Source organism: Dermacentor silvarum, chromosome 6, assembly GCF_013339745.2.
Source record: "Dermacentor silvarum isolate Dsil-2018 chromosome 6, BIME_Dsil_1.4, whole genome shotgun sequence".
NCBI classification, from domain to species: Eukaryota; Metazoa; Arthropoda; class Arachnida; order Ixodida; family Ixodidae; genus Dermacentor; species Dermacentor silvarum.
Window position 1 is genome coordinate 166,488,121 of NC_051159.1, and position 25,378 is coordinate 166,513,498.

Consider the following 25,378-nt stretch of genomic DNA (forward strand, 5'->3'; position numbering starts at 1 on the left):
GGAATGCGCATTATCGTTGTATCTACGTATGCGTGCTTTTTTTATTTCAGCGATGCACTTTCCATGGCAGCCAACTAGACACTATTGTCACTGAGTTGACGATATCTTCGTGGCCGTCTTCAAAATAGGCGCGTGACATGTCAGGCTATTTCGAGCTGAAATATTCCACTTAAAGTGTACCTGTTTTAGGGTGCTCATAACGGCGCTCCACTGCTGCATCCTGCGCGGTATAGTTGTCTAAAGAACTCAACGTTATTTGTTGCTGGACGCAACGCCCTGGAAAACGAGAAATATACATTGGGGGCACGTTAAAGATTCCCCTGGTGGTCAAAATAATCCGGAGTCCCCCACTACGGCGTGCCTCATAATCAAATCGTGGTTTTGGCGCGTAAGACCCCAGAATCCAATCCAATCCAATCCAACAAGACCACGACGTCTGACGACATCTTCAAACTTTTTGTGGTTCATCACTTCAGCAAGGTATATAACGGGATCCGCATATGCATTACCGACGTGCATGTCGGACAGTGAAAGCAAGGACGGAATAGTACTGGTGACTGGCGTTTTGTTGCCGCTGTTATGCTGAGTTATATACGCACAACTCGATTTGTGCGTATATAATTAACTAGGGGTGCGCGAATAGTGATTTTTGAGACCGAATCGAGTACGAATCGAATAGCGCCGGAAGTGAATCGAATCGATTATCGAATACTTTTTGAATAATGAATAGCCGTTATCACAATATAAAACGATGTTCACATCCCAGTATTCTTAAAGTTTGCAAGTTTCTGTCATTACATAGTAAGTTATGAAGCGTTATTAAAAGCATAAATGGAGCATTAGGATCAAACAAGTAGGTTCTCTGCATGAACAGGGATCTTCAAAGAGGGGGAATGAGTGCTGTACAGCCTGTAAAGTATGGCTACCTAAGTGTCGTATCCTGCTCCACTACGCAAGGTCTCAGGTTTTATGTCTATACTATGCCCGCTGCCAGCATGGGGTGAAAATTTACCGTACTTTTGCTTCCATTTTATGTTTACTTGGGCGCAGTTGACATAGTGAAATATTGTAAAAGTATTGGGGAAATATTCGCATTTATGAATATAGGACACTATTCGATTCGTTATTCGAAAGTTTTGAATATTCGCACGCCCATATAATTAACTCAAAGTGTGTTACAGATACGGAAAATCGCATTGAAAATGTTGACTACTAGTTAATGGAAGCATCTGCAGTGGAGTAAATACGTAATTCATTTCACTATAGTAGCTGTTCTGACGGGCTGTTTCGCTGTCTCGCTGATGGGTGATAGTTACCGCTTATTCGGCCGCACAATATCTTCAACAAGACCATGTTAGTTAGTGGTCAAAATACATCACGTAGATCTTGTATATTGTCTCGTCTATATGGTTGAATTTCGTCTATATGGTAGCAACGAATCTTAGAAAGCACCAGTAAAACAAAAGAGTCTTCGCAGTAGAAGGGTGGAAAAGGGGAAGTTTATTGCCTGAAGGACAGTAACAACGCGTCTATACTGGCCGTTCGAATCAGTCCAGAAGAGCCAGATCACGAGCGAGCCGCTTGCGCTGAGCACGCTAGTCGCCGTCCTCTTCCTCTAATATTTAACAGCACCTCATGTTTCTTATGTACCCCCCTCCCCTTTTTTTTTTTTTTTTTTATTGAGCAGGCATGGCTATAACCCCAATATGCTAGCAACGCCGCAATTGAAGTCGCCGTGACCCGACGGTGGGTGAATGTTACTGCGGCTGTGAGGGGTGCCCGCGATATATCCCTCTTTGAGCCAGATAGGCAGGCGTAGTGTTGGCATATCTTACTGTTGGCCCCCATGTGCTTCTTAGTCCCAATCTTGTTTATTTTATTTTTTTTCCACCTATCGCGTCGCAGACATGATTAGTGCAGAGCTGTCTGCCCCTTAAGGTCGTTTGGCGCATCCGATAGTGCTCATTATCAAGCGGCGGGAAACTGGTGCATGCAAACAACCTTTTCGAGCTCTGTCTGCGAGAGCCTCTGGCCAGAAGTACCGTGGTGGGCTACAGACACTCCTATACGGTGCATGTCAATGCGAGGTCGTTGTCGTTTCCAGGTAATGTCTCCTCTGTGTAGCCCCAGAAGCATGAACTGTGCCTTGAGGGCCAAGCTAGAACAATACCTGCCCGCGCCGCCCCCCACTTTTTTTTTTTTTTTTTTGTCTTTGCCTCGTATCACATCTGGCTACATTGTCTTTGCATGCCAGCAGTGCAAATTTTGTGCTCGAGCGTCGTGCCCACAGCAACGAAGTACGAAACGTTTTATATTCATGCCGGCGCTTTGCTATACACATAACGGAGATCAGTTAAGGAACACGAGCACTTGTTTTGTGTAAATGTAGGTGACGTGTGTTTGTGCACGTTCACAGAACATGGTCTGCTGTAAACCACGAAGCTCTGTTGATACTAAATTATATGTGCTTTCGTGTCCCATGCTTATAATATGAACGAGAAGAGGGGAAAAGCTGAGGATCGATCCCGATTTTTGTTAATCGAAACCAACAGATAATGAAGCCAAGGAAATCATAGGGGAACTTATTAGTAGTTTTTGGAGTGTAGAAATGATCAGCTAAAAAGAAATGAATGTTTCAGTTTTAGTTTAGGAAGAAAAGATAACTTGCTGCCAGTGGGAGCCGAACCCACAACCTCCGCATTATTACGCGTGCGTTGCACCATGCACCAGTTGGGCTACGGCTGTCCCTCGCCCACATTTTTGGGTATGTATGTATGTGTACATGATTTAACCCTGGAAACGCATGCTATGTGGAGGTTGTAGGTTCGGCTCCCACCTGCGGCGAGTTGTTTTTTCGTCCGCATTCATTTTCCTTTAGCTTATCGTTTCTGCACTTCAAATAAAAAGTATATTCTCCCTCTGCACGCGCGCGTGCATGCCCTATCGATTTCACTTATCTTGCTATGCTGTAATGGGTAGAACAGCCCACGCGTCGTTTAACGTGCGTTTCTTTTCCATCAGTTACTTCTCCGGTGGCGGAGATATACATCTATATTTTTTGAATTATAGCGAGCTAAATTTGCAGCGTGCGACGCGGAATGACGACGTGTGTACGTCAGCGTCTGTAAATACCTTTCCATCAGAATTGGACTTCACCGACGTTGTAACATGAAAAACGTGTCAACAGCGTTAATATAGCAGGGATCGCACTGTGCAGTTTAGAGGACGAGATACTACCTAATGTAACGCTTGGAGGGTAGTGTATAGCTATAGACTTCCAGAGCTGTGAATGCTGACGCAAACGAGACAAAAAAGAAAATATACGTAGAACCTCTTCAGGGAGTTGTCTGAATGATGCGTAAGCATTTCGTAGTAGAGACGTGGTGTCTAGTGCTCACACTCAAAGCTGCTGATAATCCTAGCACTGCTCAACGGCTGCGGTCTTATACGGTAAATGCGACAGCGCTGCGGCGACACGAACTGCTGCGGAAGGCGGCGCAACGTGAACTGATGAGGCAAGCAAACTGCAGCAGGTGGTGGCGCCAGGTGCGCTGATGACGTTCCGATCCGAAGCTACGGCTGCTTCAGAGTTCTGGCTTACAAAAGGTGTGCCTAGTGCGTGCCTGAGTGCACACGTCACGTATTCGCAGAGGCGCGCTCGTGCCACCACTCACGCGTTAATTCGTCGTCGTCTTCCACAGCTGGCTCTTTCTTGAAAGCGATCGTCTTACGCGGAGGATGGACGGACGCTCGGACAGTTCTCTCGTTGGGTAACCATAGCATTTCAAACTACAAATAAATTCCCCTATGCATTCCTTGGCTTCATTATCTGTTGGCTTCATATTGTAACGGATACGAAAGGCAGGCACAAAAAGAGAGACGACGAAGAGAACGAAGAGCTCGAGAGGCCGGACTGCGCTACGATCACGCTCCGATCATCGTCCATCTCCTGTAAATAAAACCATTTCTTCACAACTCTTCGTAACAGTTGTGGTGGAGGTGCTGGGTAATCGACACGCGAAGACGGAGGCTGAACCACAAGTTCTTCGACGGAGCCGTCGCCTTGCTGGACTCCCACCGAATACACCGGAGTTGAATATGTCCTACGACGCAGACGAACAACGGCTCATTACAACTGCTGCGCCGACCAGCTCCGTTCAGCAACTGAGGGATGCGCGTCCCTTCGCCGGAAGACCGGACGAAGACGTCGAGGAATGGCTCATCCAATATCACCGGGTGAGTGCCGCCAACAAGTGGAACAGCGCTTCTCAGCTTTCGAACGTCGTGTTCTTTCTAACGGATACTGCGTTGATGTGGTTCGACAATCACGAGGACATCACGTTAACGACATGGGGCAGATTTGTTTCGGAAATCAAAGAGCGATTCGGCGACTCGCGACGAAAAAGAAAAGGGCAGAACAGACGCTACTGCAACGCGCGCTATAGTGCCAGGCGACACCTGCACGACCTACATTGAGGCAGTAATAAAACTGTGTAGGATGGTAGATTCTGGAATGTCTGAGGAAGACAAAGTCGAGCACATCCTAAAAGGAATTGCTGATGATGTTTACAGTTTCCTCATCGCTAAAGACACCCTGGCTTCCGTCGCCGACATCATTCGTCACTGTCGCACTTTCGAGCAACTGAAGACGAGGCGCGTCACGCCGAAGTTTGGCAGGCTAGCCAATGTGACGACAGTTGCAAGCGTAGAGAGCAACCAACCCCTCGATCTTGCATCAATGATCCGACAAATAGTTCGGGAAGAACTCAGCCTGCACGCGCAAGTGACACATCGAGGCACTCATAGCTTCCGCTTACCACCAACTCTTCGTAACAATATGATTATGCTTATAATATGTATGACGTAATGTCGTTCTTACTGGTACTGTAAGTACAATGTAAACATTTTACTCGATATGGTAAATAGTTTGCGCGTGCGTGCGTGCGTGCGTGCGTGCGTGCGTGCGTGTGTGTGTGTGTGTGTGTGTGTGTGTGTGTGTGTGTGTGTGTGTGTGTGTGTGTGTGTGTGTGTGTGTGTGTGTGTGTGTGTGTGTGTGTGTGTGTGTGTGTGTGTGTGTGTGTGTGTGTGTGTGTGTGTGTGTGTGTGTGTGTGTGTGTGTGTGTGTTGACAAGCAGCTTTATGTAGTAGAGCACACGTGGTGGAGAAGTCGAGCGCTGGTTTTGAGGCTATAGTGCGAAGAAAGGCTCGGTCACCCTATTTTGCAGAAAACGCTCCTGTTCGCGGTCGATCACCTCTCATGTTCAGGAAGGATACCCGCCACGGTGTCTGCTTCTTATCATGTGCAACCAACCTGGACTGCAAAACAATGCCCGTTTTTGTGTACGTGTTGTGTCCAAAGGCAATATTTGCTCGAGCTTTCTTTTGCAGCTGTGCTTTTCCAAGTGACCGTTGCTGGCTCATCTCTCGTGATGAACTATAGGAAACGCGCCGGGTACTTTGAGGATAGGACGCCTCGATGACGCGCAGTCGGAGTAGAAAATTTGCCGATGACGTCGATTATATGCTGAAAGAGTGAAAAGGTAAAATACTATAGTTGGTTCCCGTTGAGTCTAAATACCGGAAAAATACTATGACTATCGAAGCGACGACGACGCAGCTAGTACACGCGCTGGACTAGAAGATATGCAAAAACCATTGAGTGCATCTTCTCGGAAGGTCGCAGTATCCATGACGAAGTGAATGTGGACGCGGCTACTCCCCACTGTCACTGTGTGATAGGTTTTTGAGGATGCTGAGGAAAATGTGAATTGATCTGTGGCGAAGAATAACGCCGACAGATTGGTTGTTGTACAATGGCTGGGAGAACACAATGAAGGGAACAATTTCTCGTTGTTGCTTTCTTTCTGGCTTTTTTTTTTTTTTGCGAAGTTATATTTGTGTAAAAATAGATTAAAGTTTGATAGCTTGTTGCCACGAACCGCGACGTTTAACGGCGGAGACAAGAAACAGCGGAAGGATAAAAAGGATGTTCCGTGGTGGTGGCGTCCCCCCACTCCCTTCCACCATCCACTTCCAAGGATATGCTCATAACCTTTATCCATCAATTCTGTGCATACTCGTCGTGGTTGCTTAGTGGCTATGGTGTTGGGCTGCTAAGCACGAGGTCGCGGGGTTGAATCCCGGCCACAGCGGTCGCATTTCGATGGGAGCGAAATGCGAAAACACCCGTGTACTTAGATTTAGGTGCACGTTAAAGAACCCCAGGTTGTCCAAATTATTCCGAAGTCCCCCACTACTGCGTGCCTCGTAATCAGGTCGCGGTTTTGGCACCTAAAACCCCACAATTAATTTTGTGCATCAATCGGGATGTCAACTGCCCGATTGCGCCTTCTGCAGCTGTTCAAGACAGCTTAACTATAGCCCAGCTGTCTCCTCAAATGCGCCTCGAAAATAAATTATAATCACGATTCAAATTCTTGGTTGCATGGACGACGCCTTCGCTCGTGTGTCAGTCACACAGAACGTTCTTCCGTGATGCGTAATCGACTAAAGCTTGTAACTCGGACACGTTTTATATTAGCTGCTTAGCACTTGTTTTCATTAATGTCGTGCTTCTCTTGTTGTGACAGTCGCTAAAGGTTTCAAGCACTTACTGCACCGTTTCGCCAACAGAACAAAAGAATAGGCTTTCTCTGAAGCCAGAAACATTGAGCTAAAAGGGGCGCGCTTTACACTGCGCTTTGACGCACTCACAGAGGTTCTCTTGCAGTATGCACCGGACGGTCTTGCGTCACTGTCAGTCGATTCCGTCGGAATGAACTGAGAGATAAAATGGTTTTAACATGCACTATCCGTCGTCGCTTCAATGTATACATGTTTCCCTTGAGTCGAGCCTCCTTTCCTGTGCCTCGCATTCTAGCGACCGTCATACTTGGACAAAACCGCGACGCATAACACGGCAGCTGATGCCTGCTGACATACTTATGGTCCGACATTGCCTCTAAATGTCGACGACCGACGACTTCCTGAAGTTTTTGACGTCCCCTGTGAGTTCACCTCCGACGGAAGTAGCTGTCCGGGCGACAAGAAACTTCCACGTCCGGTTTTGAGGCGCCTTCTGAAATTCCTCTCAGCGTCGAAACGATCGTGTTGTTTTATAATTCGCCGCTGCTCGTGGTCAACGCCCTGACGGCGGCCGATATGCGCCTTTTTCCTGGCATGCCTTCTCGAAGCGGTTGGTGGTCAAGAAGCTCCCCGCATGCTGGTAGCTTCGGGTGGCTTCGTCTCGCAGTTACTGCCCACCGGGCTTTATGGAAACCGCGAAGTGACACGTGGCTGTTCCCAGTTTGAAGTTCAGACTTTGTCTCAAGCTCACGGTTGCACCGCTGAAGTTAATCCCTGCGTAATAATAATTCCTCACTTGGTTTCAAGAAGGAATGACCCCAGTGAAAGACGTCTTTTTCATTCCGCCGCTTCACAGGCGTCGGTTTAGTTTTGACTCGACTGCGGACGTCATGTGGAAATGCGCGTAATTATTTGGCCTCTTTGGAGCCGCGTGACTGCATATAAGTAGTGTCTAGCCTCCCTGCTGTGTGGTGAAACAATCGCTAGGTAAACAGGCAACATCAAGATATTTCCCTACGCCTACACTTCTTATAGCGAGCCGAAGGGTTATCCATGTGGCAGTCGAATGGTCTTTGCGCCTTTTCGCGAAGTACGCAAACACGAAAAACATCTCCTCGAAACGCCGAATTTATGCCGTTACAGATGCCTCTTCGACAAACTTATGGCGCGATCGGGCTTGCACAGATTTGCCGCTTTCAGGATCTTTCCGTTGTTTTGCTGGAAAGTGACAACTCGTATGCATTTATCAGCCATGCATTGCACCAACTAACGGCACCTACCTCTCAGCTACGTTGGTAGACACACCGGCAGCTGCCTCCGGGTTCGTGTTTTGAGCTCTCGAGCTCGTACGAGCCGATATGAGCGCCGCTGATTGTGTGTATTCGTTTCCTTCAATTCCTGGAATCGTTTCTCTCGCTAGCCTATATATGAGAGTGCATGGATTTCAGCTGCAGAACTTTCTCAGCCCGCTGATTGACTACGTTGCCCCACCAAACATTCATACACTTTCCAAGGAATTCATCTATATGGCTTCATGTGTGCGTTAGTTTGCCTCTCAGCATATATAATCGGTAATGTTTAGCAGTCAACAGTCTTTCGCAGTCGACGTTGTGTTTCAAAACGACCGCGAGGCTGGCCGCAAGCTCAAGGCGCTTATGCTTACAGTCGCCGGCCTTGGCGGCGTATCGATACAGCGCACGTGGCTTCTGTAGCTTTTTCGAGCCTGTGTGTACCGCGATGGCCGTGCGCGCTTTTTCTCGCTGTTTTCCTCCAACGTGCCGGCTTGTGTTATTACGACAAGCATCTGGATGCGCTTTTACCGTTGCGCACTAATGCCCACAGAAGCAGCGAACATAACACGCAGTCGGGGCTGACTTCAAACGGCGAAATTGATTGCGCATTTCTTTTCAGTGTGCAAACTTGCATGGCGCCTTCGAGAAACGGGGAAAAAAAGAAAGGCTGATATAAGGGGCGCCGGTAGATCGTAAGAAGGCATTTTCTCTAAGCGAAGCACGTTTAACGGCTGAGGCCGCTATGCTTAGACTCACTCAAACCTACGGCGCGAGCGAAGCGCGTTTTATCTTTTCTGATATCTTGAGCCTGGCTTACAACAAGCCAGCTTGATTTCACAAGTGTTTCGTTTTAGGCATTCATGTGGCCAGGGTCTTTACGGGGGGCTATTTACGCTTCTTATTCTGACTTAACCAAAACCTTTCCGTTGAATCGGCCTCTGTGAATTGAATTGAATTACATTGGCCGGGATTCGATCCCGCGCCCTTGCAGAAACGCCCGTGTACCGTGCATTGGGTGCACGTTAACGAATGCCATGGGTGATCAAAATTAACCCGAAGCCCCCCCCACGGCGTGCCTCATAATCAAATCGTGGTTTTGACACGTAAAACGCTAGGATTTAATTTGTAGCAGGGATCATATATACCGAGACATTTTTTTTTTCTGTGGGAATGTTTAAGAGGCCCTGCCGTCATGACTTTGATCCCTCCAAACTTCGCGTCCCATACCGCCCCGCCTCTCCACTATTGTGCCGTACGAAGAGGATCTCCAGCCGCAGGAGGCACAGCACCAGTCGACGCATGTTTCGTGTTTGAACCGTAGGAGGCGACCACATGTAACGTATATTACCAGTGCATATTTTTTGAGTTCGTTACACGCCGCGCGAAATGCGTGCTATTTCGATGTTCGAAACGCACGTCGCTATAACTACCCAGTTTTCGTGCGGTGCAAGATGCACGCCCCAACGCAGAGCCTCGAAGGTATACGCCGTGAACGCGCTGCTACGAGGTTCCTCCTTCTAACTGCGAGCGCTGCAGCAGGACTTCGTCTTTGACGCTGCGCTGCAGCGAGCAGGCGTGCACGCTTGTACGCCGCGTCTACGACAGACGCGTGGGTAAACTTCCGTCCCTGGCTAATTGCCCCGCGCTGTCGCCCGGGCGGAGGTGCCTCGTCGTCGTCGCCGTCGATAACGCGACAGTGTGCTCAGACAAAAGCCTTTTGTTTCCTTTTCGGAGACTGCGCCGAGTCGCGTGCATTGCGTGTACGAAGAGGGCCCGCGCGCGCTCTCCGATATGCGCGGCTGTTGTGCCGCAGACTGAGTAAACACGGCAGGCTGTTGGGAAAGGTGACCTGCCCCCTTGATAGGGCGCGCGCGGAACTCTTCTCCCGCGATGTGCTCCTGCCTCCCTCCCCTTTCTCCTCCTCTCCCCGCACTCTGCTAAATCGCGTCCCACGTGACCACAACAAGGAGCCATCCGGCGCGCGCAGTTTTGCGCGACCGACCCGAGTGCAGTGCACAATCGACGAATGAGCTTGCTACAGCAGTGAACGTACAGCATGGTCGGCGTCCCCGTCGGTACCTTGGCGCCGAGCATTCTCGAAGCCCTCAGTCACCGAGCCAAGGCACCTCCGAGCACATACAGGTGAGCTCTTCAGAAGCTGATGTGGATTCGCGTTGGTGAGCGTCCTCCATTTCGTGTCCTTACAGCCAAGGAAGATTTCGTGTCATCCAATGAAGATTGTTGGAAGTCAGCGCTCGTGTTTTCAGTTTCTTCCTTAGTCCATGTGTATAGCCTGCGCTGCAGAAAATGTAGTCGGGCATGACAGCCAAGCGCAACAATTACGGAGTGTTCGATCCTTCGATCGGCAGTCGTGATCGTTGCGAATACATTGTTCCAGCAGCATTGTTCCTTACGCTGACAGTTTAATCTTTTCCTGCCTTTAAGAGACACCCAAGATTCTTGCAATCGCTGCTGCTAGGAAACGTTTGTTTGGCTCGCAGTGGATGTGCCCCGTGCATCTTCTTCGCGAGCCATACTGCAGACTCTAGCGCCTTTACGTGCATGAACCGTTGACACTGCGCCGTCTCTGTAGCAGCGCTGATGGCGATAATCACCCACTCCCATCGTTCGAGTGCCAAGTATGGGCAGCGATCCGACGGGAGAACGATTCGAGCCCGAGTTCGGTCCCCACTTGATGGCTTTGTCCCAGGATCGTCCCGTCGGACGCCCATCACTCGTTGCCATTTCTCGTTGCCATTTCCACGAAGACAATCGCCGATGCGCGTGGTGTAATGCTGATATAAAGTGAGTTTTCATGCGCAAGTGTGGCGCTTGAAAACGCAGTTCGTTGACCGATCTCGAAGGCCATGGGACGCGTCGCTGCCACCGATGACATCGCTCGTCCCGACTGCGAACCAGCCTGTCCGCTCTCGCTGTTTCAGTGTCGTGGAATCGTCATCGCTGAAATATATGATCGAATCAGAAAATGGCGCCGAGAGTGATCACCCGACACGCCTGCTTCCTGCCACTCTTATTAAGCGATGTAGAGGTGATCGCGTGCCATATTGCATAGGCGCGAACCCGCAGTTCGGGCGCTACGCGTCCTATCCTGCTCGGAGCGCGCCAAGCACGCGTAGGTGTGAGAAACGCTCCAGATGTGCACTATAACAAAGGCATGGTGTGGGGGTGGCGGCTTTCCCAATACAGCGCATGCACCGCTTGTCTTCGACGCGCGCAATACCTGCAGCCGTGATTTGCGCACGACAAGGCCGTCGCACGACGAACGAGGAAGTGCGCGCATTCGTTTGTTGCTGTACTACAGCCTGAAAACGAAGTGCACTCGTTCCGGAGCGTACAGTTCTGAGCGATTTTGTTTGTGCACAGAGCTCGGCCTGTTTCCCGGTTCCGCGTGGTTCCTTCGGCATCGGACGACTTCGGCCTCAGGACCAGGCTTGCGAGTTTGGTGACGGGAGTTTTAAACACCTCGTAATTGTTCTTTGACGGTGCTACGTTGTAAGCGGCAAGCCTGCACCGAAGGAGACAGGCGCCCTTCCAGCTACTATACATTTTCGTGATTCGGGCAGCTAAACGCTTTTGCTCAATTTGAACCACTTCCGTGCGTACAACGTATACGCTCCTCGGATGGCTGCATTGACGACACTGTGTGTGAGTAAACTTGCTTTTTTTTTACACAATTATAAACCTGGAGGTATTTTCATTCTTCTCCTTGGTTTTTAGCTTACGTAATCAAATAATCTAACTATACAGAAAGAACTTGGGGCTTTGTGTTGCTTTAGTAATTGCCTCATTCAAATGTGTTCCGTATATTTTCGTTCCTGGTTTCCTGCGCATCGTAAAAACTTGTCAAGTCCGCTGAAAAAAAAAAAAAAAAAAAGGGGGGGGGGGAGCAATGAGGAACGACTCTATCCGGAATAAGTACTCATTGCGAACCCTGCTCTCGTGTTTTTGTTGTTGCGTTCCCGGGATAAATGAAATCCTGACGCCGTGGCATTTGGGCCCGCATTATTAATTTATCACATTGAGGGACGTCACTCGTATACGGTTGACTGGCTGAAGCATACGGAAGCAGTCGCGACAAGGTGGATTGCACGTCTTTGATTCGCGCTGTAGTCACGTCAGATATGTATACGGTTATCGAACTCGCTGACAAGACGTCCCTCGCTGTATTTAAAAATAGGCGTCACATTGGACGTTACGCGGTAAAAGTATTGCACCCATAAGGGTGCCGCTAACACCCTCACCCTCTGCGGGTAGTATCAAATCTTTGATGGGACCAAATGAAGTTTTCGTTTTTGGAGACTTTTAAAGCGAAGCTTTCTTTGCCTTGTTCCCCCACTTTTCGCGTGCTGGCTGCTATCTTGCAATATTGGCTGGTACAGGACATAGTGCAAACAAGCACGGGGTATATACAAACAGGCTGCCCTGGGTGGCAGATGATGCGAATAAGCGCGGACGTGAGCTTCAGCACAAAAACACTCCGTCGTCCGACATTTCATCGCCTTCATTCCATTGTCAGCATTCTTTCGTTGTCATCTTCGTACCGTGTTCACTCTGCCATCGTCACTGCGTTGTCATTTCGTCATCACGTGGCCGTTGTTCCGTCGTCATCATTCTGTCGTATCCAGTCCAGTGTCATCGTCCCATTATCGCCGTTCCATCGTGCTCACTCCGTCATCGTCATACAGTCGCCTTCATACTGTCATCGTGCAGTCACCGTCATGCCGTCCTGGTCCTTTCCATCGTCGTCATTTTGTCGTAATCATTCCAGTGTCGTCACCCCATTGCTGTCATGCAGTTGTCATTCGATCGTCGTCATTCCGTTTTCGTAATTTCTTCGTTATCAGTGCGTTTGATCCGAATGTTCGAGCGCCACAAGTGCACGTCGAACGAAGTGCTTCCCTGGTGCAAACGTGTCCAACGTGACCGTGTGCTCTATACTCGCCAAACAAGAACAACGTTCTTCGCAAACGTCAATGAAAACTTCGCTTAAACCGATTAGCACAGCGCATGGGATCCGCATGGCAAATAAACATGATTAGCGCTGCAACAGAGAACTCATAAAACTGCATGCACTCAACTTTCGTATAGCTATCGCTCTTGTCGGATACTTCGGTACGCACCAGGCTGTAAAAATGGGTTCAGTATTCATCTACGGCTTCTCTCATCGCAGCTGTTGTTTCAGCTCTCTTTAGTGTACAATCTTCTCTCTCTCTCTCTCTCTCTCTCTCTCTCTCTCTCTCTCTTTTTTTTTTTTTCTTCTTTACAACTTTGATGTTAAGGGTGCTACGTCACGCGAAAGTGCGATTCGATAAAGTGATAGATTGATAATATGCTCCCTAGATCAACCACAATAAACGCCATCCAGTGTTCTTTGAAGCATACCGGTGTCCTCCAGTGTGGTATGCACATCGACGAAATGTATTTATACCTACATGGGGGGTGCCATTGATTAGCCGGAGGCGAATATCGCTACAAAATCGCCACTCCACTCGTAGATAAGGGGCCTCGCTTTGATCAGCACGAGTTGGCAGGCTATGTTGGTTTGCATGACCTTTGGCTGCAGCGTATTTAAAAAAAAAAAAAAAAAAAAAAAAAAAAAAGGGAGTGCGGGGCAAATAAGCTGATGCCACAAGTAGCGAAGAGCTCCGGGTCGACTTGTTCCGCGCGGTCTCCAGTTCGACAGTTGCCGTAATCGAGCTGAGACGCCAGGACTTTTCTGGTTGCATGCATCCAATAGGGTACGCTGGTGCGGCACCGCTTTACTTAGCCCAGAATATGCGCAGCTTTTGCATGCAGCACTGTCGCATCGTGCTTTTATTTAATCACGTGTTAATGTATGTTCATCCTTTCTTTTTAATGCGTTAGCATTACAAATGTCAAAGCGGGGAAAAAAAAGCGCAGTTGTGGGAAGTATGGGAAGATGGTCACGTGGTAGAGGTAGATAGGGGATGCTAGAGCTTAGAATAGCGCGTGCACCGTCAGTTCACTTGTTTCCTCGAAGAGCCAGGACGTGTGCCGAGTGAGCTCCTGAACAACTTATGAGTATGGTGAACGCGGTTTAAATCACGGATTCGGGACTTCAAAGAGGTGCCACATAATGCCAACGCCTATTTCTCGCATTCGGAATTTTCTTCGTTCTGCTGCTGAAGGCATTGATGAACCAGTCGCGCATTCGTAGGCATCTTTTGCATGCCAGCCGTCTTCAATGGCGGTAGTGCGCACGCTTTCTCTGACGAGCGACAAACGGCTCCTTGATTTTGCAGTTACACGCGCATATGAACAGCAACGGCTTCTTTGCTATTGCCGCCCTATCTCTGTTGAGATTCATGGCCTTGAACGTCCCAAAGCAACACTGGGTTTATGAAAGACCCCGTTGTGGAGGGCTCCGGATTAATTTCGGTCACGGGGGGTTCGCTAACGTGCGCACCTAAATCTTGAGTACGCGAGCGTTATTGCACTCCGCCCACATGGGAATGTGGCGGCCACGGGCGGCTATCACTCGTGTTCAGCAAGGTGGGTGCCATAGCCACTGCTCCACCGTGGCTGGTACCTTATATCATTGTGAGATCTGTGGTTTTATCGTTAGCCCTTTCACTCCCGAGATGTAAGGGAAACGTTACGCATTGCAGGGACAGAACTTTCATTTGAATGGCTCGCGGTGTAATTCTTCGCTCTGCGCTGTGTTCAGCATCCCGTCGTGGATGCGCGAAAGCATAAGAGCCCAGTTTTAGAGCCGCGCATCGCGCGCGTAGAAAAAAATAAGCTTCGCCTTTAAGAGTAGAACGCGATAGCGTTATCGGGACCCGTTCGCATCGTTCGCATACGGCAAGTAGGCTTCATTCACTGTAACACTGAACGTGGGAAAGCGAGCTTACAAAGACCAAGCTTACACCGATCTCCTTAAAATCGGCTTCACTTTTAAACTGAAATGCATTGCTGGAAAAACGTTTTTCCAGGGGCAATATAAATGGTTTTATATTAAAATGTGAAGACCCTAGGAATTGTTTTTACTATTTTATTGTTTGCTATTGCTCCGACGCGCGCAGGTCTGGTAGAAATGCTGGAAAAGGGGTTTGGTGTTCGAGTTTCCTCGTAGCAAAATTAGGTTATTCGTGCATTCAAATTACAATCTGACGCCGATTGGTAAACAATCTGACGGCGAATCCAACGCCGAATGGTAAAGTCGTACTTTACCATTTTTCTAACAGATTTCACTGTGATAAATTCAATTTTTGTTCACCAAAACCTTGCACCACGTGGAGGGCCTGCGCGGTCGATGTGGCTGGATGATTTTCTCCGCCACCCGCGATCACACGCCGGTTGCCGGCGCCGGATTTTCTGCGACACAGGCCCCTAAACGCTGTCGCGTTAAAATGATTTTGAAAGCGAGGCTTTCTATGCGAGCACTCCCGTAGTTTCCTGACCGTGGCTCCAGGGTCTTTCTGTTGTCTTGCCGAAGGGCTCGCGCTTAAAAAAAAAAAACGCAACTCGCCGCCCTAACCATCAGGCCATAATCGCACGTATGCTTATTTCGTGCCAAACCGCTTCGCGTACGAAAGTTTCGCTTCGCATAGATTCCGAGATGTGCGTTAGATAAGCATAATGTTTTATGCGAGGGCCCTTATACGTGATGCTGAGAAGTAGGAGTCAGTTCAATCTCGTCGTGAGGAGGAGCAGGTTGTCGGGCACGTCCCATTCGCCCTTGTAGCGTAGTACCACGCTGTTACCTTTGTCCGAGTCGGTTTTATTGCGCTGTCAACGCGTACGCTGTCCGGTGCGCGTGTGTTCTTGTGGCATTGTTCCGATTTAGAATGCCGTGCGCAGGGCCACTGCAGCGAAGCGCGCCGAACAGGCAGTCTCGACAGTCCCTGAACGATCCCAAATACTCGCTGCTTTGCTCAGCGTGTACGCAGGCACGAATTGCCGTGCTATATGAAGTCATAAAATTCTGGCTCGTGCGCAGTCACGTCGCTTTCTGCAGCGGCTCCTCGCCTATTTCCCCCATCCCCCTTACTAACACACACGCATGCACCTAGCTTGCAGCTAAAGGACGCCTAACAATGTGTGTCACATTGTTTTGTCGTTCCCCTTCTCTTTCGTCCTTTGTTTCCGCGCTTCGAAGTTACGTCTTAAAGGGCCCCTCACCAGGTACGGCCATTTCGAATTGACAAGCGCAGTGCATATACAATACACGTAAACGATCGTGCCTGCAAAGTATTACACCTCTACGCGCCGCGGAAAGAGCTGAAATTTCAACCCGAACGCCGTTTTCCCTTTTCCTCGCGGGCGCCGTGCTTACAGCCGGAGAGTCGACGTCAATCGCGCGAGTGCGCCGATACGTAGTTCGCCGTGCTGTGACGTCAGTCACAGTGGCACGTGACTTTGAGACTTAGTCAAGGCCACAGCAGTTATTTGTTTGATTTGTTGCTTCAGTAGACGAATTAAGTTTAGACAAATAATAATACCTACAAACCGGATGTATGCGTGTCTTTGTTTTACTTCGTACCGTAGCAAGAGAGATGTACTTCCGTTTTGTCTGCTTGTTCCCATGTCGTGCATGCAGTTGCGGCGCGCGCAGAGTGAAACTGTCATTTTCTACAGTGTTCCAGAGCGGTGATCATGCTCTGTGATCCGTTTGCATCTGCCTGAGTATTCGTGTAGCGCTGACTTATACCGCTAGTCGGGTGTTCTCGTGCACAGCGCGCAAAATCGTGCGCTGCGTGAAACGAGATGAACGCAACAAGCTTGCGAGCAAGACCGTTAGCGAAAGTGCGCTGCGCAGCAAAAAAGCGATAAAAAAGTTTTAAGAGAAGGCGGGGCCCGTGACGTATGCGTCACGCGATCCTCCAGCTCTGATATGGGAGAACGCAGGGAAGTAATTTCGCTTGCGGAGGCTAGACGCATGCAAGTGGAGAGAGAGTCTATATGTTGGCGGTGGGGCTCGCTTACTGAAATCATGGTTTCGTGGCACCGAAATGTTTCTATCTCGGCTATTAGTTAACCGATTTGAAAAATTCTTGCGATAGAACGCTTCCTATAGTGTACGTAACAACTTCCAGCGTATAACCAAATTAGCTTGCTATGTGGCCTGGTGAGTGGTCCTTTAAAGAGAAGCAACTAAATATAGAATTTTCAGCACGGTCTATCCTGCATAATATATGAACGAGGCGCGTTGAATATGCGGCCGAAATATTTTCGATTTGCTTGATTTCGGTTTTGTTTGAATCACGTGTCGCTCTGATAGTCGACCATCGTGTGGCATGTGTTCTAGACAGCCGAGTGCACGTGTAACGCGCAAGGACGGCTCGAGATACACGAGCATTGTAATTGTTCTTATCTCTGCACAGCCGGCCCAAAACGCGACGGCGCACTGCAGATGTTTCACCGTATAGTTCGTATTCATGTATGGCGGCGTTTCCAGCTTTCTTGTTTGATTAGTCAGTTTAAAACGTTGCTGTGACGCCAAAGTTATGCTTCCAAACTCGTCTATTTTTTTTTAATTTTTTTTTTTTGTGCGGGCGTGATTGTGTGCTTGCAATACTGCCTGAAAAGAAAATGGTTTTATTTTATCTACAGTGATTCAGACTCAGTGTTATGTTCGCGACTGCTTCTCTTTTGTATGAATGAAGAAATAAAGGAATTGAATAAAAACCATTTTGTATGTGCCTCGCTTCACATCACAGTACCCTCCAGCTCTTGTTTCGAAGTTCTCCTGTACTTGATATTATTCCACACACCGTGCACCACTAAAACCACAGCTGCGTATTCAGGCGACGCAAAGTCGCCGTTCAAAAGCTTGCGAAGGTCTCTTGCTCGCGGGCGTGTATGGTGTGAGGAACCAGGATGGAACGCTGCTCTTGATTTTCTGGGATCACAAAGATCGATGCACCCGCCCCCTTCCAGGATAGGGGTGTGATTCAGGGTGGGCCTGCAGATGACTAAACTGCGGGATGATTCATTGTTTCGGGCGCTGTACTTCCACGCTTCAGTAAAGGCTAAACCTCATTCGAACGATTTCGTACGCCATACAACCACGCGACGGCGACGAGTTGGGCCGTCACGAATAGTCACCGTATCACTCTATTCTCTACAGGTATTTCTATAAAGATTGTATACATTCTAAGATAGAGAATTCATGATTGCCAGTATGCCTCTAGAATATGTGCAAGACTACGTTTATCAACGCCAATTACTGACAGGTGAGCCCGACCAGAAAAGTAAATTTACAGAATAAAATCGGATTGAAGCGCATATGGCAGGCATTACCAAATCTTGACTTGCAACTCACCGCAATCCTTAAAAAGGCAGTGTACAATCATTGCATTCTATCGGTACTAACACACTTCGCGAAAAGTTTGCAACGAGCGATGGAACGACAAACGTTAGCCGTTGCATTAGGAGACAATGGTATGGATTAGAGAGCAAACAGGAGTAGCCGGTATTCTAGTTTACATTAAGAGGAAGAAATGGAGCTGGGCAGGCCATGTAATGTGCGTAGGGCAGATAACCGGTGGACCATTAGAATTACAGAATGGGTGCCAAGAGAAGCGCAGTCGAGGACGGCAGAGAACAAGGTGGTGTGGTGAAATTGGGAAGTTTGTAGACCTAAGATGGGAATACGCTGCCGCAAGACAGGGGTAATTGGAGATGGCGCCTTCGTCCTGGAGTGGACGTAGATAGGCTAATGGTGATATCTATTTATAAAAAGTCGTCCATCGCCCGTGAGTGCTTCGACGGACTGCTAGCAAAGAGACTCCAGCTGGTTACGCGATTCGTCATCGCTCCCCTGCTTCGTGTGTTGCGGTGGAGCACGTACTCTTTTCATGGATGCAGCGCGGAGCTCTTTGCACGCTCATCGGCACTGCCACCTGCGTGACTGCGAGATACCAGCACAAAGGCTTGAGTACCGCGTAAGCGTGTGCGTGTCCCTACGTGGTCGAACATAATCCAGAGCTTGCCGTTTTAAGGCGTCTGTTATAGTCCAGGTGTTGCATTTGTGACGTGAATGCAATCGCTCGGTCACTCATAGTGTGCTCTTTTAAAAACGATAGTCTTTCATGGGCTACCTAAACGTGAAAAACTTTGTCACTCGATTCAACCGCTCGGCCAAAACCAAGCATGAGGGGAGGAGGTGCAGAGAGAGAAAGAGACAGAGAGCGAGAGTAATAATAAATAAAATAAACTTTTTTGGTAAGGCGAGATTCGAACCCGAGTGCCCATGGTCTGAAGGCGAGCGTCATAACCACTAGGCTATATACCCTATTTTTATTTCTTTATTGCCATATTGAACAGCGCAATTACACAAAAAGATACATTCGAAGGCTACATTCGATACATTTGAGGATCCCGTTAATATTCGGGCATGTTTAACAATGCTTCAACTCTTGGGAGCCATTCAGGCTCTGGGGTTTGAAACTGGTACACAGCTATAATTCTATTGCTTTCCTTGAACTATAGTCTTACTGAAGCCGCGGCTCTGTAGCCGGCTTTAAGCCAACAGTAATAAAAGGTCCCAACAGATGGCGCGAGAGCAGGGCGAACGCGGGAAATTTGAATTTAATTTAGCAAAACCTCTTTTGCATCCATCATGGGAGGAGTGAGAGGGGAGGGGAAGAGCGTGAGGGGTGGGAGGGGGAGAAGAGAGGGTGTTACGTATCAGGGGCGGCAGAAGACTATCGTCTTTCGACGTCATTTGCAGCGAAGCAAGCAGATATGCCGCCAATTTTCTTTCTTAACCGCAGTACGGTCGCATGTAAACACTCACTGGATCCATTGACATAACGCATAATGTTGTCTTATCGTTCGTGATATTGGCGTAGTCATCCTTGTGCACTCGTTGCCTGACACGCTCTGTAGCTTCTACTCAAATGTGCAGTCAACTTTTTAACGCTACCGGTTGTTCTAGAGATTGCGATAGCCGAACAAAAAGTCTAGCGCGAACACTCCAGTGAACTTCGAGTTTTTCAGTGGCACGAGCACCGAGTGACGCTCTGTTTCTTGCGCAGCAACTTCCGGTTAGGGACCGACTTCCGGTTTCTCACAGAGGTAGGACGAAATTAAATAGAAGTCATAAAAAATAAAGGTAGGTATCGATGGTTCTACTTATGTTTGATGATATGACATCAAAGCACAGGTTAAATTGTTAGGAATAATTAGAAACAATTAAGGAAAGTCTAATTGCCGTACACCAAAGCACACAATCGTACACTTTAGATACCCACCGCATCAGTACAGGCTCGCGTGAAACTCCAAGACTAGAAATGATGTCATCAGTGACGTCACACTTAAACGAGGGGTATCCGCTCATTACTAACTAAAATAAAGACGAGCTATTTAGAACTACACACCACCTGACACAGAGTGAACGCCTGCCTAGCACAGCGGAGGGGAAACGTCACTCCCTCCTTCGCGTCTCGCCCTTCTTCGCTCCTAGGTGCGAGTGCCGCTAGCAGACACCTAAGTCAAGTATTAGGGTCGTTTCTCTTTTTTATTTCCCACTCATCACTTCAGTTTTGTTCATTTTCTTTCAAGACCCCTTATAGGGTGTTACATAAGGGTTGAGATACAGTAAGCGAGACATAAAGTAATGTATGTACAACGTTATCTTTGCAAGGTTATCACTAACACGTTGCAAGAGGGAAGACGGGCATATTATGGCGACGATTGCGGATGGAAGGTCGTTCCAATCCCCGGAATTGAGAGAAAAAAAATAAAGGATGATGAAAATACGATATAATGGTAAAATGTAATGTTCTGTAAAGCCCGCTGTAATGACTGTAACGTTCTAATGGTGAGCACCGGTTTCCGGGTTCGACTTCCGGCTTCGGCAGCCGCTTCTCAATGAAGATTGAATCCAATAATGGTCATCTTCTGAGACCTTTGGGCGCGTTGTAGAACAAGGAGTGGTCTAATATTTAATCCAAAGTTTTTCACAATGGCGTCTAGCACATAAAACTGTTTTAGTTTTTAGACTATAGGGAGCAGGCCAGATCAATCACATGAATCCTGTCATTCCCCGCTCAATGTTCTACAATGTCTGCATTGCCGGCGTTAGTTATAAACGTTGCGAGAACTGAGGAAGAGTGTTCAGTTATCGCACGATAAAGACGGCAAACATTGGGAAGAGCCTGCGGTTCCTTTTTGTTTGTTTTTTTCGCGTAGAAATGTTCGATTACGCTTCCATCTGAACGCAGTTTAGACCATCTAAACTACCTCCACTAGCATTAATTTAATAATATATCATTTGTCCCACGTAACTTGGGCCAAAATGTAAAAATATGCAAGTGCCACGCAACTGGACAGAACCAATGTAATGCTTGCCTTCGCTTGGAGCAAGTCGTTGGAGTTGTTTCTTTCTAAACCTGAAAGCCCGTGAAATCCCGCGATAAGTGCCGCGCGACTAGTCGCGCGTTTTTTTTTTTTTTTATTTTTTTTTTATGCCGGGTTTTCTTTCAGGTTTGAAAAAAACTTTAATGCAGCTACGTATTGGGTAACAGAATGCTGGATCCGGAATTTTTCAGGATGGTCTACAATTTTCTCATTGAGACTTTTGCTCCGAATATAATATTTAACGAAGCTGAATAATTAAAGACAAGTTGTTACTAGACTATGTTTTCGTATTTCGCATAATTACTTAATTATTTATTTTTAATTATTCAACTTCATTAAATATTCAGATCAACAGTATCAATGAGAAAGTTGTAGACGATCCTGAAAAATTCCTGATCCAGCTTTCTTGTACCTCAATACGTGCTACATAAAGGCTTTTTTCCAAACCAAGAGAGCCCGCAAAACACAGTCGCGCGGCAATTCTTGCGAGCTTTCGCGGGCTTTCATTTAGGTTTGGAAAAAACGTGTTCCGAGACTTGCTCCAAGTGACAGCAAGCAACATTACCTTGGTTCTGTCCAGGTACGTGGCATTTGCATATGTTTAAGTTTTGGCACAAGCTACGCGGGACACATGGTTTGTTTGTTTTTATTCTGGTGGTGGTCTTGGCTTTGTCAAACTGTCGAGCTTACTGCATCGACAGCATTTTAACGCGACATACTGGTAACAAAAGCGTTGTCACGTGCGTAGATATGCGCTTCGATTGCGTGTTAGCGTAACAAATGCAGCCCTGTCGTAAATTAAGTCCGATTTGTTAGATTTCGCCGGCTCAAATGTCTGACATATATTAACCCGACGCGTAGTTTGCGACGGGTCGACTGGAAGTTACGACTGGAAGTACGGACAGTGCTCTGCGATTGAAACGCGAAACTAGGAGCGCGGGGTTGCCGGCACTTTTTGCGCCACCGGTGGATGCTGTAGACATCGAGCGGATGCATTTTTGTATCACATGAAAGTGAGCCTTTATGGTGCGTTGTGACTGCACTCGACTCCAGCGCTCACCGGTGGCGCAATAAGCGCCGGCCGCCACGCGGTCCGAGTTTCGTGTTTCAATCGCTGAGTACTGCACACTTTCATTAGCGTAGCCTTGCTGTTTTCTGTTTCTCTCTTTTTCTGTAGTTTCGCTAGCATTTTTTATTGATGGTTTTTCCGTCATGTTGCAGAGAAAAAGTGTGTTGCATAGCGTACTCTCTCATGGGAGTAACTTTTACTCTCCTCATGTTACAGGGGAAAAGTGTGTTGCATAGCCTACTCTCTCATGGGAGTAACTTTTATTCTCCTCATGCACAAGCTTTCAAGGTGTACAAAAGTGTCAATTGCTGGGATGCATTTGTCACAGAGCCTACAAGTACAGAAAAGCACGCTATGTAGAACATATGGCATGTGACAACACACCCGGCGACAAGACATCCAGCATTGTGCGACACATCCATACTCCACTCTATATGAGCTTATAAAGCCATGCTCTGAGTGGTATGACTTGGCCGGACAACGGCTGTAGCTGTTTTCATAAATTAAGAGGAACTGGCTCGTGTATATGAGATCTATCTGCCTACTTACGTGGCCATGGTGAAGCTGCACACAAATATTATTGAGGATAGTAAAGAGACGAAGTAATCTCATTTCGCTCTCAGTATTAATGACAATATTTTAGCTTTACGTGTACGGGGACCATTTCTGTTGAAGAAAAAAAATTGTCTTTCAGCATAAACAGAAAAAAAAATTTTCTTTTAGATCAATGTATCTGATTTGTCCATTGAGATAAATTTTTTGTAGCAAAAGTATAAATTTTCTCTTTTGCCTTTGTTCTTTCTCTCACTTTATCTTTACATTGTGTTGCTGAAATCAAGAATTAGACTGCATCTCGTCTGATCGGGAATTAGATTCATATTAGATGTGCTATTCATGTTAAATTTATTATTTTGGTCGGCGTGCTGCTTTTTTCTGCTTCTAATATAGCTAGGTATCGCTATTCAGACTAAACGACAAAAGTATAACATCTTTTCTTTGCCACATTTGTTTATTCATTCTACCACTACGAAACAGTGTGCGCGGCCCTGGCTTCAAGCGGGGGCCCACAACCATGGCTTTTTTCGTAACTTGCACAAAACTTTCTCTTTGTTTGTGTATCATTTACGTGATAGAGGCAACGTATCCCTTCCCTCGCTTTCTTTTTCTTCACAGCTACTATGATGTTTATCAGCGCGTCTATTTCGCTGCCAGTGTAGGTCACCTGCGATATCGTATATGCAGGTCACCGGACTAGCTCTGTGTCGCTTTTCGCATTTTTTTGTTATATCGCTGTTGCTTTCCAGCGATCCCCGGCCTCGACTGGGACGGCGTGCACGCCCGCCCCTTCATCTCTCTAATGCGACGAGTAAACAAACTCCGTTACTGCATGTTTCCAATATTAATGGGAAGCCTGCCCGGCGTAATGGGTTTGCGAGAAGACGCCGGGCAGGAACCAATTTTGCTCGCAACCACAAAGTTATCCAACTCTCGTCTCCCACGCTCAGCCCTTTCTCTTATCGTGCAAGGTCGACAGTTCTTTTCTCTGTTGGATGCATGATGGTCTTCGTGGGTTGCATTTTTGTACGCGTTGTGTGTGTGTGTGTGTGTGTGTGTGTGTGTGTGTGTGTGTGTGTGTGTGTGTGTGTGTGTGTGTGTGTGTGTGTGTGTGTGTGTGTGTGTGTGTGTGTGTGTGTGTGTGTGTGTGTGTGTGTGTGTGTGTGTGTTGTGTGAGAGAGAGAGAGAGAGAGAGAGAGAGAGAAAAGAGACGAAGCTGTTGTCCAGCGAAACGCGTCGCCTTAGAGGACGGAAAGAAATGACTCGGACATGCCCGTCTCCCGAGGCAACGGTTTTCACACGGTCATTCCGATCTCCTCAAATTCTTTTTCCCTTTGCTTCCACATTCTAGGAGCTCATCCTTTCGTCTTCTTGGAACTGCACGGTGCCGTTAAGGTGGGCCTCTGGACACAGTTTCAAACGCCGTGTAAACTTCACGCGTACAAAACCTTCTGGTGGTACAGCATCAATCTTCCCGTTCCGCTCCCTTTATTCCTGATTTCGTTCTCACCATTATTATATTTCGGTACTTCAGTAGCTGCGTGGTACTGCGGATGTGATCTCGTAGGGATAGCTAGAACTTTGTTAGAATTTGCCTCACACGATGTTCCTTTTTTCTTCCCCATTTCGCAGCAACGGCGTCAGCCGGCGTTCCTCTCCTCCCGCGGCGCCGTCTCCCGAAGGGGCCGCTGCGGTCGACGTCGTCGCCGGCGATGAAGGCGCCCCTAACGGCGGCGAAGGTGGCTGCGGCATCGCGCAACCCGCCGACGCCGCGATGGCGGCTGCTGCCCCGCGCCGCATCGCTGCCGCCGCCACCGAGTTGCAGCCTCCGCAGCCAACGTCACCGGCCGCCACACCGTCGGAAGAGTCGGCGCCCGCCTGGTGAGTGCGCTTCGCCGCTCGGCTCCCTTCCGCGGCGTGTGCGCCATGCGGGCAAGCCTCCCGCTCTTACGGAGTCGCGGGGGGAAAAGGGGGAGGCTGCTCGACAACGGGGGTTCCCGCCTCCCGGATGAAAGTTGCGGTGGGGGACACGGAAGCAGCCACGCTCGTTGAGGTGTTGGGAATTCGGGAAGTGGGGGGAAATGACGGTGCCTGCGTCCTCGGAGAGCGAGTGCAGGGATCGTGTGTGCGCTTAGTAGGATCGGGAAGCCGGCAAAACGCGTTGACAGAATGGTTCGAAGAAAATGGCCCGAGCAACCTCATGTCGAGTGGCCGAGCGACGTGGCGCGGGGTCAACACTCGCTGAGCTAAGCGGTGACGTGCGCGAGTGATGCTTCGCTCGGCGCTGGAGGTGCCGAACGCCGTTGTCGGCGTTATCCGGCCTCCCCGCGTTTGCACGCGTGGCCGCTGCGCGGCTGTACGCATAGCGAGCCTGGTTCGTACGACGGTTGCCGTGCCACGCACACATCGCCTCCATCGAACGCATCCCGCCTGGCGTCGCGGTGGCTCCCGGCGACCCTGCGCGGGGCGCTTCGCTGCACCGCGCCAGTGCGGCCGGCGGACGGGCTCAGAGCGTTGCGCGCTCTAA

General features: G+C 48.5%; 1 protein-coding gene across 13 annotated transcripts in view; it reads left to right on the forward strand.

The window, feature by feature from the left end:
* The window catches only part of LOC119456345 (protein Aster-B-like), a 166,148-nt gene that overhangs the window by 93,051 nt on the left and 47,719 nt on the right, over positions 1–25,378 (forward strand). For 4 of the 13 annotated variants that reach the window (XM_049669768.1, XM_049669775.1, XM_049669777.1 and 1 more), the window contains exon 2: positions 24,484–24,732. The exons of 8 other annotated variants lie outside the window; for them this stretch is intronic. In XM_049669768.1, the coding sequence (XP_049525725.1) occupies positions 24,484–24,732 (249 nt within the window). Of the gene's footprint in view, positions 1–9,847; positions 10,020–24,483; positions 24,733–25,378 lie in introns of those variants that run through there. One more of the 13 variants, XM_037718059.2, reaches the window with a different exon arrangement.